General features: G+C 35.4%; 1 protein-coding gene across 1 annotated transcript; it reads right to left on the reverse strand.

Annotated features, from left to right (window-relative positions):
• Positions 1-11,049: 11,049 nt before the first annotated feature.
• On the reverse strand, positions 11,050-13,010 carry LOC125847145 (uncharacterized). Its single transcript, XM_049526833.1, has 6 exons — positions 12,563-13,010; positions 12,362-12,483; positions 12,018-12,164; positions 11,785-11,871; positions 11,587-11,703; positions 11,050-11,481 (listed from the first exon to the last, which is right to left on the reverse strand). Exons 1-6 carry the CDS (start codon positions 13,008-13,010, stop codon positions 11,050-11,052), a joined length of 1,353 nt encoding a protein of 450 aa, XP_049382790.1.
• Between the last annotated feature and the right edge of the window lie 483 nt (positions 13,011-13,493).

A 13,493-nucleotide genomic window follows, 5' to 3' on the forward strand; every position in this document is an offset into this window, starting at 1 on the left:
CGAGGTTAGGGGTGAAAAAATGAAATTTTGAAGTTGAAAATATTTTTTAAAACAAACTTAAAGTATATTTTTTTTGGGGATGGGGAGGTGGCTGGTAGGGGGTGGGTGGACGGGGAGGATCGAGGGTAGGGGTGAAAAAATGAAATTTTGAAGTTAAAAATATTTTTTAAAAATAAACTTAAATTTTTTTTGGGGTGGGCTGGTAGGGGGTGGGTTGGAGGTTGGTAGGGTGGGTGGGGCTCGTAAGAAAGTTTTGGAAAATGTTTTTCTTAAGTTTTAAAAGGAAGTCATTTTCCTTAAATTTGAGAAAATTGGAAAACATTTTCCGAATCTCTACATAAGTTTACCACCATAATTAAACATCAATCAACAAATCAAGACTTTATAAAACAAAAGCATTTGCATAAAAAAAAAATTAAAGAAAAGAATTACTCTACCTAGTTAAATTCAACTTCAAACTGTTCATAAAATTAGATACACACTAAATATGGGATTAAGATATAAATAGGAGATATTAGGAGAGGTGAAAAGACTTATGGTAACTAATTTGAAATATACTCCCTCCGTCCCATTTTATGTGGCACCATTTCCTTTTTGGTCAGTCCCAAAAAGAATGTCATATTTCCTTATATGGTAAGTATTTAAAGGTATAATTTCTTTTTTACCCTTGTTGGTCCCACTTAATTTTAAAATAAAACTCCAATACATTTATGAGAAGAGAAAAAAATGAGTCTACTTTTTAAAGCGCAATTTGGTAAATATTTCAAAGTTTTCATTTATTTCTTAAACTCCGTACCCGATCAAATGTTGCCACATAAAATGAGACGGAGGGAGTAATATTTAATGTAAAATTATGTCCTTTTCGATTCTTAAATATAGAACACAAATAAGAAAAATGAAAAGAAATCAAAAAGTAAAAAGTTTGTAACTGATTTGACATTATATTGTTTAATGAGGAATTATGTCTTCTTGATTTATTAACGTGAAGAGAATATGAGCAGATTTGGATGAGTAGTGCAACTATTTAGTATTTAAATAATTAAATATATAATATTTTAATTTATCATAGGGGTAAAATGATAATCCAACTTTAAAGATAGGATCTTCCATATTCTTATCCATTTAGATTAGGTTCATATTTTACTTTTTCTATTATTTTTTAAACTTTATTTTTATTAAATGTCTTTGCAATAAAAAAGTTTTTTTATATATAGCATACCAAGTTAGATTAATAATTTGTTGTTACATTAATCAACGTAAGAAGCTCAAAAGTGTTATCTGCACGTTGATCAATGTAGAAGAAAAAATTACAAGAATATACTATTTAAGACCTTAATTAACATTATATGTACATATTACTTTTTAATTACAAAACTAGTTTTTTAATTACAAACATAACAAAAATAAATATTTTCGAAATTTATTTATATAATTTATTTACCAATATTTGTTTCCTTTTTTGGGGGTTATGGGCGTTTTTAATGGAAATGATAATTATGGCATTTTTTGTCTTTTCAACCACAATTTTAGTCATATATTACCTATTTTGTACATATATTAATGGGAAAAGGGTCAAAAATACCCTTCAACTTGGATTTATTGTTTGACTTTACCCTCGCTGTTAAAATGAAGTTAAATTTACCCTCGCCGTTACTAATTTCACCAAAATTACCCCTCAAATGGATGGAAAGCCCCAAATCAACTAAAATTACCCAATTTTGATTAAAATGACCCGATTTTTCTTTTAATCTGAACCTGACCCACGAATTCATACCAAATTAAAACCCTAAATCCATTTCTCTAATCTTCCTCTTCTTCCTCAGTTGAAACACCTTATTATCAGTTAACACCATAACTTAGAGGCAAAAAAGCTCAACTACAATACCATTCTCCTTCTCCTCACAAGGTAAGTCATTTTCTATTGAGTTAATTTCATTGTATTATGCTAATGGATATTTAACAATGAAAGTTGCTAGCATATTACATTAGCGGGTAATTGAAAATACATAATTTGTAATTTCGATCGGTAATTTTAGAGAAACTTTTGTGATTTTTTCATTTCAGAAATAGAGTTGATTGATCAATGATGAAGATCGAGGTGGGAAAATCGACGATGGTGTAGCCAGTGACTGAGACACTGCAACCAAGGTTGTGGAACTCTATGGGAAAATCAACGATGGTGTAGCCGGTGACGAAGACTCCGCAATTGAGGTTGTGGAACTCTAATGTGGATTTGGTGGTGCCTAATTTCCACACACCAGTGTTTGTTTCTATAGGCCAACAGGATCCCTAAATTTTTTTGACCGAAAGGTGCTTAAGGAGGTATTAAGCAAAGCCCTACTGTCGTTTTATCCGATGGGTGAGAGGCTGTGCAGGGACGGAGATAGCAAGATTGAGATTGACGGTAAGGGGGCCAAGGTGTGTTGTTTTGCAGAAATTGAGTGATGGTGTGGTGGATGATTTTGGTGATTTTGCGCCGACGTTGGGGCTTCGAAGCTTATTCCGGCAGTTGATTACTCAGAAGGAATGAAATCTTATGCTCTCTTAGTGTAATGGGTAAAAGTGATTGGGTTTTAGGTTAGAAGGGTCGGGGCATTGGGTTTAAAATGGGGAATGGGTCTTTTTTTAAAATTCGGGTTAGTTTGGGTCAATTTTGAGGATTCCATCTAATGAGGGATAATTTTGGTGAAATTAGTAACGAGAGGGGTAAANGAAAGTAACAATCGTTTAACCATTAACAAAAAGACTAGTAAATTTAGTATAGTCTTATTGGGTTATCGGTTTAACCATTAACAAAAATTATAAAATCGGAAACTGAACCAATAACCCAATAATTTTTTTTGCAAAACCGTTTAAAAACCGTTAGCCCAATAACCCAATATCAATAAACCAATAGTGTTTTTTTTGGTTCGGTTTATTGGTTAAATCGGTTTTTGCACACCCCTAGTTTAAAATGGGAAATGGGTCTTTTTTTAAAATTCGGGTTAGTTTGGGTCAATTTTGGGGATTCCATCTAATGAGGGATAATTTTGGTGAAATTAGTAACGAGAGGGGTAAATTTAACTTCATTTTAACGGTGAGGGTAAAGTCAAATAATAAACCAAAGTTGAAGGGTATTTTTGACCCTTTTCCCTATATTAATTTTCTCTCTCTTATTTTTTTATTTAGTCAAATAATTATAACCTTCTCTCTTTTCTTTAATACTTTTTCTATTTATGTAAAAAAAGAGTACCCTCTCTTCCCACTAACTAGGCAAATACATATCTCACATTCCATAAAATTGCTTTTACATGTGTAAAAATAACCAATAATTTAACTAACACCAATATATGATAATTATTTTGTCTTTTCAACCACAATTTTAGTCATATAGTTACCTATTTTGTACATATATTAATTTTCTCTCTTTTATTTTTTTATTCAATCAAATAATTATAACCTCTCTCATCTCACATCCCCTAAAATAGTTTTTACCTATGTAAAAATAACCAGTAATTTAACTACACCAACACATATACGGTATACCACAAACACATACACACGATATTTAAATTAATTATTTATTTTCCATTTTCTTCTTTCCTACTTTTGGGATTATGGGCCTAATTTGTGGGGATGATGATTATGATATTAAATTTTAGTTTTCCATTTTTATCTCTCCAATTACAATTCCAACTTCACACGTTACTGTGATTTATTCTCTCATCTTTTACTATAATTGTACTTTCTTTTTATATCATATTTTATTTTTCTTCCTTTTTTATACTATTTATGTAAAAGTAAAACTTTTTCTGTTACCAATTTTTTATACAATCCCAATTGATATAAAATTACTATTTGTAAAGAAAAAAAAATCTCTCTCTTCGATTCTTATTTAAATGGACACATTTTTGGTTGGCTTTTATATTTTTTTTATGTTAATTTTTTGGGAGTGACCATGTTAATAGGATTCCTAGGATTATTTACCTTCCTTATTTGATACGATTACTATTGAAATAAAAACTTTTTTTCTCTCTCTTCAATTCAGATTTTTTTTTTTGCGCAGAGTTCTGTTACTTCTCTCTCCAATTTCATATATTTTAGTTTAAAAAAGAAATTAATATATTAAATGACATACATTTTGAACAAATATTGATAATCATTTTTTTAAACCATAATGAATAACTTACACTAGAATATAATCAAATTTCATTCCTATTATAAATCATTACACTCAAAAGACCCATTTTCTAATTTTAGTTTTAAAATAAGTATATTATTAAATAGTGTACATTGTGGGTTAAGTTTGGTGTATTTTTAACCAATAAATAACTTGCTCAATAAAATAATTAAATTTCACTCCAAGTAAAAATCATAGTTGAACTGTGAAAGCCAATGGTGTGTTTATACTTTATAGTAATTGTGGTGTATTTCTTGTTAATAATTTATCTATTTTAATATATGGAGGTGGTGAATATGTTGGTACTTTTTTTCTCTTTCCTTCTGTCCATCTTCATATTTTTAACCATTGACCTTCCTTCAATTCATACGGTTCACGATCCCTTTCACCATACTTTTCACCATTGTTAATGTTTTGCTTATTATACCAGTATTAATTACTATGAATATTTGTGCTTATTATACCACTATTACAGCAATTGTATATGTGCTTATTACATCAAAATATTACATAATTACAATATTGTATTCAAATGAATGAAGAATGCTTTTTTGGTAAACAAGCATTTATTTATTTATTCATACTAAGGTAGCATTACATTCAGAGAGGTAGCACCTCTTTCTAAATTAGAAGCTGGGAAAGCAAAAACTGGATTATATTAATAGTAGGAGCCATACTATACTATGGGCTATTGCATTGGAATGTAAAATACTTAGATTGCCTAATTTAGCTAGGTTACTACAGGCGTTAGTATTTTATATATCTTCCAGGAGAGTCGCTTCGTAAGTAGTCATCAACCCATGGAGGAGGTTCCAACAAAACGTGCACTTCATTTCTTTCAGTAATTGCAAGCATGCATGTGACCCACTTTATTGCAAGCAGTAACATTGTTAGTATATATATAGGGGAGGGGGATATATGCTCTAGAAATTTTATTACCTCCATCAGTTTCAGTGTATTATTTCAGTTATACAAAGGTTATAATTGATAGCCAAGAGCTAGCAGACCTTCATGAAGAGCTTGGTGCTCCATATGAGTGTGATTAACCCCTCTAGTTTTCTTATAGAAACCCACCCGCAATCCAGGTAGGTGGCTACGGAAGACGCCACCAATACCATTGTGGCCGGGAGAGTTGTACTTATTATAAGAACCATTTAAGAGCAGTAGTTGAAGCTGGGAAACCATTGAACCTTGATGTCGACTTTACCTTCATTATTACCACAAGAACCAGAAGTGTATTTAAATTCGAGGATCCTATTTATCAGGTTGGGAAGAGAAATGGTTGTTGAAAGAGTTATGGTTACGGTTAAGCCAAATGTGCAAAAGGGAAAAAGTAATCCCAAGAAATAAGGGGGTGATCTTTTTTAGATTGATAATTAATCCAATGGAGGGCTGATATCAATAGCTTCCCAAAAAGGCTTTAGCAATGGTGTCCTCTTCCTCTAATTTGCAGATGTTAGATTGGGAAATGTTAAGACGAAAGAGAAACGAGTTGGAAGGGAGACGCTTACGAACAGAACACAGCCACAGGAAAAAATTAATTTTATTCAGGGTGTGAGTCTTCCAAATCCAAGTAAAGTCATCCGGCTGTGGTAGTGTCACGACCCGATTTCTCAAGTCATGATGACACCTACTATAACCCACCAGTAGGTAAGCCAACCCGTAACCCGGAACAACAAGTAATGGGTCTGAGGGTAGAAACTAAACAAGAGTAGGCAAATAACAATATAAACAGGCGGAAGCAACCCAAAAACATATATACAAATAAAGATCTCTCCCAGAACCTGGAAGTCACTAGTACAGAGCTACTAACAAAATGAGTACAAGTCACAAAAGTGGACAACAGAGACTGGACTGTCTCGAAAGGTAAAAGACAAGTCTATATATACAGATGGAGACTGAAATAGTACAAAACGTCGTGTGCTCACTCCCGTCTCCGGATCAGTCTGCTCCAAGCTCGATCAACGCTGGCTGCTAGTGCCCGGACCTGCATCACGAAATAGATGCAGAGCGTAGCATGAGTACCAAAACAACAGGTACCCAGTAGGCATCATAGGCCGACTGAACTTGAAAAGTAAAGGCAATATGAAAAGAAGGAATAATACAAACCGAGGGTCAAGAACTAAATCTAACTAACAATGGAATGCACACGAGTGTACAAAGAACTAACTAAAGTAATCTATAAGCTAACTACACCTAACTGGGCCCCCATAAGCCCAGAAGGTACACTCGTGCGCAAGTTAAATAAAAACCCGAACGGACCCCCATAAGCCCGACGAGTACACAGAATAATTATAACTAAAGAGAATTGCATAAAAGAACCCAAGAACGAAGAACATCGAACCAGAACCTCAACCCTAATTAGTAGAATCTGACAGCACTGAGGCCGGACCTCGAACCGGATGCTCAGCAGAAGTACCCAAGTAACCAATCACAAGTATCAAGTATAAGAGGCCGGAACTCTAACCGGATGCTCTATATAGGTGTCTGAGCAATAGAGGCCGGACCTTAAACCGGATGCTCTATATAAGTATCTGGGCAATAGAGGCCGGACCTCAAACCGGATGCTCTATATAAGTGTCAATGTAGCTGCTGAAAGAGTCCCAATTGATCCATACTCATAAATATCTGTGGAACGCCGTCCACACATAGCCAATCAATGAAAGTCCTTGGAACCAAATCGAAAATCAAATTAAAATCGCGAAGTAGAACTAGTGTCGCCGATGTAACTCGTGAAGCCGTAACATCGAGGAAAATAAGGATAACTATAGTCGGAGAGAGAGTATCGCTTAACTAAGGCCCAAGCTATCAGACTCAAGTCTGCTACACCAGTCTACAAGGATCTAAGCCGACCGAGCGACGTCGGGGCAAAACTAAGGCCTATTGGATCCGAATAATGTATTTCTAAGGCAAGCCCTAGTCAAACCTAAACTAAGGCCCAACATTCTTCAAATAAACAATAATTAAGCATGCAAGCACTCCACATAGCGAGGAGGGTCCGTTAATAACACAAAGCATGCTCACAGTTACCGGATAATTCCCGAAATAGGCCGAAAACATGATTTCTTAACACCTATGCAAGATTCAATGACTACCCAACCCAAATCCCAACTAATCAACATGCATTCACATTCTCGAGCTCAATCTAAGAGAGGAAAAACCGTAGCCTACCTTAAAGCCGATCACACGCGCTCCAAAATCACTCCTCCGGAGATTTTCCTTTCCGAAAGGTCTCGAAACGCTTCCCCGCTATCAAAAATAGTATCACAACGTTAATACGGTCGTTTAGACACCAAAATCACAACAAACAGAGACGGGTCAATTTTGGAGTCAAAACGGGAATCGTGGGACCCACACAGAAAATTCCGAAATTAACCCCAAAAGTGGGTCCTAACCAGTTCCCCCAGCTCATTTCCCATAATGGGACACAATTCGGGGCTCGGGAACAACACAATACCAACATACAACTAAAACCCAAATTTTCTCAAAAATCGAAATGGGACAGCAGTGTATTTACCAAAAACGAGCGATCTACAGTAAAATCTAACAACACCACAATGTTCTCCTCGAAAAACCACTCAAGATAGCCTCAAAAATCACCAAAATCGGATCTAAAATGGCTAAGAAAACAAGTCTCAAAATTTCCAAAATCAAGTCACAAAAAGAGGTCTGGCAGCAGGTATTTTTCGAAAATTACCTCAAACGGGGACTCCAAATCACTATCCGAGCTCACCAACACGTTGCCCTCGAAAAATCTCACAACTTAGCCTTTTGGATCACCCAAATCGGTTGAGAGATGAGAGAGAGATGAGAGTTTGAAGTTTGGGAAATGTGGCTGATTTTCTGCAATTTATTGCAGAAAATCTGCAACATTTCCAAAACTTTAAATTCCGACGGGGTGCTTCGATCTCGTTCGGAACCCCGTGCACGCAAACGAGATATGCAACCATACCAAATTCGATATTCCAGACTCAACGGCGCAGTCGAAATTTCCATCAGAGGTCATTTCGATAAAAAGTGGGTCCCACTTCCAAAAGTCATTTTAAGTCAAAACCCACAAAAGGGCTCGGAAAGATATCGAAAACCTCCAGACACAAAAGAAGGGTCAATCTAGACCAAACTCGACATTCCGAAGCTAACCACGCTAACGGAATTCTCATCCGAGCGCGTTTACTCAAAATGTTGACCAAAGTCAAACTTAAGCCAAAATTCAAAGGCTAAAACGCCTAATCGCACCGACTCACACTGAAAACCTCGGGAGTCATGTCGACCATGCTATTAGCCTAAAATGACCCTTCCGGAGATAATGAAATCGTTAGAATTGGATTCCGATGTCATCTTCTTGAATTTTTGATCGAAAATGATCGTTCAAGGTTCATAAGCTCTAAAACACAAAAACTCGCACCAAGACCAAACGAACGACCAGATGACCGAACTATCAGTCCCAGCAAGTCATAAATGACTTGGGGTCGCTATAGAAACGCTCTAAACGACACACAGAAGGCAAGACACAGAAATGACCATGAGAGTCATTACAGGTAGAAATACCATTGCTATTAAGAGACCAAGAGAGAAAATCTAGAGCCTATCATGAGTAACAATCGAAGTGATTCACGACTTAACGTCTTCCGGAAAAACAAAAGAGCAGTTCTCAAAATGCCAAAAGCCATTAAAATAGATGTCGCTACCTTTTTTATTGAGATCAGAGTGATGGATAGGACCATGAATAAGGTTGCAATTTGGGGGGATCCAGTTGAAGTCCCAGATGTTGATGTTTGTACCCAAAGAAATATTCCAAAGGATACCTTTTTTTACCCAACTCTAAAGCTTTTCCAGATGAAGGCATTGGGAGAGGCAGAAGAAGAGGTATTTGGGTCGGAGAAAAGACGCCAGGCTAGACTGGTGAGGGAGGCTTTATTCTTAGCCTCCGCTTTGATATATAATACCTAGACCCCCGTGTTTCTTACGCTTAGTGACTTGATCCCAATGAACCCTTTTCTTTTCGGAAGTAGTACCCCAAAGGAAGTCCCGTTGGATCTTTTATCAATACTTTTGAGGGTGGGTTTTGCTGGGAATTAAGAAGGGAGTATTGCATTGTATAATTGGGAATTAATGGTGTTGAGGGTGGTTTGAATAAGAGTTAATCGACCAGCAGGGTTCAAGAATTTGGTCTTCCAGCTTGCCAGTTTGGTTCTCATGTTGTCGAGGATGAAAATGTAGTCATAATGCTTTGGAGTATATATGTTCCACTATAGGGAACCCCGAGTAGTTAGAGGAGATATTGATACCCAAAGTATTAGTGGCATTAGCAATAAAGTCAGGGTTACAACCTTTGGAGAAAAGAATTTTGGACTTAGTTTTATTAATAGTTTGGCCCGACAGGGCACAAAATTCTTTAGGGATTGATTAATTAACTCCACCCTGTTGGGGTGGGCTTTGGACATAATGTTTTGGTATATATGTCTCAAAATGTTGTGTTTTATTGTGGTGTCAAACTACCCTTTCAAATTATATTTGATCGTTTTAGAATTTAATGTGATAGGTTCGTATATAATATCAACATTCAGCCATAATAATTAGCACCAATTATTATGAACATGTTGCTGCATTTGTCATCAAGAAAACAACACTGTATTAACCTAACATGCACTCACCAACATTACAATAATTACACCAATAGTCAAGAGCTAGCCAATTAATTTTGAATATAGATCCAATAGTTTGAAAATCACACAGTCTAACACTAACTTGTATTACAACTATCTCACCAATAATATGATTAAGCCATTCAACACTAATCAATGTTTGATAAAAGTGCAACTACCATTCAACATCTAAATAAACTTGGACACCCATATCGTTATGAATCTTTATTGGTGGGGTGTCACAACCTGGGGTTACCCCGAGGAGTAACATGACATACTTGACCCCGAAGGGGTCGCATACAAGCCCTTAGCATCATCATTACATAAAGACATAGAATAATGGGGAAAATTTAAAACTTTTACAATTGAAGTCAACTTCTTCTTCGTAACAAAAATAAGAATCTAGATTTGTCTCAATCACCATCTAGTACAATAGAGAGTACAAAATAGGGTCAAAATCCCTTTACAACAATATAGTCTCAAAAGTAGAAAGTACAATAAAAGCTAGAAAATGAACATCTTGTCCTCGAACTTGAGGACTCACCATGCCTAGGGAATAGTCAACCCAAGCTTCACTTGAAGGAAGTAATACGTCTCAACGACCGAAACCTACACTCATAGAATGTAGAAAATATGGGTTAGCACATATAATGTACTAAGTATGGAAGCCATGCACAAAATCCTTAAAATATACATAAAAGGGATATTTAGTTGAAATCATGCCTTTATCAAGTTTGAAAACCATAATGCACAAATCAGTTTACTACTCAGGCAGGTCAATACTCGGGCAACAAATCAGTTTACTACTCAGGAAACAATTCAATAGTCACGCAACAGTTTAATAGTAAGGCAAGTCAATACTTGAGCATCAATTCAATACTCAGGCAGGTCAATACTTGGGCAACAAATCATTTTACTACTCAGGCATCAATTCAATACTCAGGCAACAATTTAATAGTCAGGCAGGTCAATGGTTACTCAACAATTCAATACTCAGGCAGGTCAATACTTGGGCAATAAATCAGTTTATTACTCAGGAAACAATTCAATACTTTGGCAGGTCAATACTCAAGAAATAAATCAATTAAATACTCAGGTGGATATGCAAGCAAATGATCATGTCTTCTCAATATTTAGGCATTTCGGCCAATCTTGCTAGTTCTAACTAGCAAGCAATAAACAATGATGTGCACGAATCATGATCGAGTTGTTCAAGATAGAATATAAGAAGAAGAAATAAAAAAGCTAACCTTGATTGTTACAACCAACAGATGGATGATTGATTAGTTGAAGAGCAGCCCTATTTCCGGGCGAACCAACAGTGAATCTTAGCATATTAGGATCAAGTGTTAATCCTGGATTTAGACGTTGAAGTTGTGCAATGATATTCACTGTAACATCTCTTTCCATTGTATCTTTTTGCGCATTGAATTTTTCTTGCATTCTTTGTTGCATCCTCTCTTCCATTTCCTCGATTTTTTTCTGCATCTTTTCATTATCAACAGTTTGTGAAGAGGGACCAGAATCTCCCTGTTTATGTTTCAAAAGAGTCTTGGTTACTCTACGTCCATATAATCTTACTCGATCGGGATGATCTTGCCCCATAGCTGTTGTAAATGCGCCAACAAATTGAGTAACATCTTCACTTTGTTGAGTTTCTATCCTTTCCATTTCAGCCTACATACCAGGTTCAAGAGAAGAGAGTTCAATTAAATTGAATCGATCATATATATAAGGACAAAAATTTCATATCGATCAACGTAGAATCAAAAAATTTCATACTATTTTGGCAATTGTATCTTCATGTGAGTCCTTGTATACTCGGTCAGGTTTCCTTTTTCTAGTAGCCACAAATAAGTCCTTACTTGACAAGGCATCAGGAGTTTCCTTCTTTTTTTCCTAGTTACATGCAAGTCACCATTAAAACCTTCCTAAACAAAGTGAGCAAGGTCATAGTAATTATATGAGAAAACATCAAACCTCGCAAATTATAGCAAAACTTGTCTTGCCAACAGTGTGTGGATACCTCAACTTTTTTCGATTCTCTTTATTTGTGTGGGACATCTCCTGCAAATAAATAAAGTCATGATTCAAGTAGATACTAGAAGTAATGGAGAAAAAAAATACTTATGAGCTGTTCAAAGTTTATTTATCAACTTAGCTTCATCCGAGTTCCAATATTCAAGTATTTCCTTAAATGGAGATTCTGAAACAAATTTAGGCCTTTTTGCCATTCGAGTTGCATCATCGGCATAGGCATAAAAGTGCATTTTCTTCAACCTACACTTATACTCTCTCCAAGCAAGTTTAATTGCTCCCAAAGCCCAATCTTTTCCAACTTCAGGAATGTCATATTTTTCCTACAATTTAATCCAATTAGATCAACACAAGAAAAATGAAATATTTTCAACCAAATAATGAAACAGTGAGAACATCAAACCTTGATATAGTTCCACATATCATTATGTGTCTTCAACATCTTCCAATTAAATATATTAAGAGAACAAAATGTTTCTTTTCTTGCCAATGTGCCAAGAAAGCTGCCCAATTCACTTACCACTTCTTTAGTAGGACCAATGGGCTGGTTCAACTCATTTAGCAGGATTAGTTTACGCTCACTCCGTCCATGTACAACCTGCATTTGTGTGCCACCTCTTTTTTTCTTGTTTAGAGTAGGGTCTACAATAATATGAACATAAATTTATAGTTATTCAGACAAATTTTGGAATAATATGAACTTAAATCTATATATGCTTGCCTTGTTCCTCAGATTGGTTATTTCCTTCAAGATTGGTAGAATTTTGTGGACGTTGCTGCATTTGTTCCTGAACTGGCTGTGATGCAGGAGTAATAGAAAGTTGTGATTGTTGTTGCACTTGTTCATGTGCTACTTGTGATACGGGAGTGGTAGAATTCGACGACAGTTGTTGCACTTTCTCATGTACTGTAGGAAATGTAGACTTCAAAGACACCTGTTGCACTTGTTCCGACACTTGAGATTCATTTAGACTGTAGTTCGAGTTCAATTTGTTCTTGTGATACTTTTCATTTGACTTCATAACTTGAACGGCTGAAATACACTCAGAGTTCTGTTTGTGCTTGTGTTTTGATACCTTTTTATTTCGCAAAGAAGCAAGTGATCCAGCTGAAACATAGTTTAAATTCTTAACTTTCTGGCATTTTGTCACACACGTTTCTTGATTCATGATTGTCAAGTCTCTGCACTTTCAAAAAATTAAATATAAAATTGGTTAGAAGAAAGCATTCAACACTTTTGCACTTAACAAACCTCATGAATAAAACCAACCTCATTCTCGTTACACATAACAAAAATAATAAAATAGCACAATAGAAATGGAAAAAAGATGACCACCTAATCATTTAACCACTTTGTCCATAAATTAACCGAAAGTATTAATAAAAGTAATAACCACAAAATAAAAATGAAAATAACAATGAGCATATATTTAAACTAAACTTCAAATCTTTCTTGTCTAATCATCTTCCACCATCCAATCCCAATCTGTTTCATCAACATCCTCCTCCTCTTCTGACATTTCTACAACTGTATCTTCTGAATGTTGTGCATTACATGGAATATCAACAATACCAACGGGCACATCCTCTCTTGACCATCTAAAGTCACCCTCATCTAATCTAGTTGTGGAACCAATGCCATCATTAGGCTC

The sequence above is a fragment of the Solanum stenotomum genome, chromosome 12 (genome assembly GCF_019186545.1).
Source record: "Solanum stenotomum isolate F172 chromosome 12, ASM1918654v1, whole genome shotgun sequence".
Taxonomy (NCBI): Eukaryota; Viridiplantae; Streptophyta; class Magnoliopsida; order Solanales; family Solanaceae; genus Solanum; species Solanum stenotomum.

Excerpts from the sequence above, each read along its gene's own strand:
- LOC125847145 (XM_049526833.1), bottom strand. The coding sequence starts at position 13,010 with ATGAATCAAGAAACGTGTGTGACAAAATGCCAGAAAGTTAAGAATTTA. Across the intron at positions 12,484-12,562 it reads TAACCAATCTGAGGAACAAG|ACCCTACTCTAAACAAGAAA; the intron begins GCAAGCATATAT and ends ATATTATTGTAG. Across the intron at positions 12,165-12,361 it reads TTGGTCCTACTAAAGAAGTG|GAAAAATATGACATTCCTGA; the intron begins GTAAGTGAATTG and ends ATTAAATTGTAG.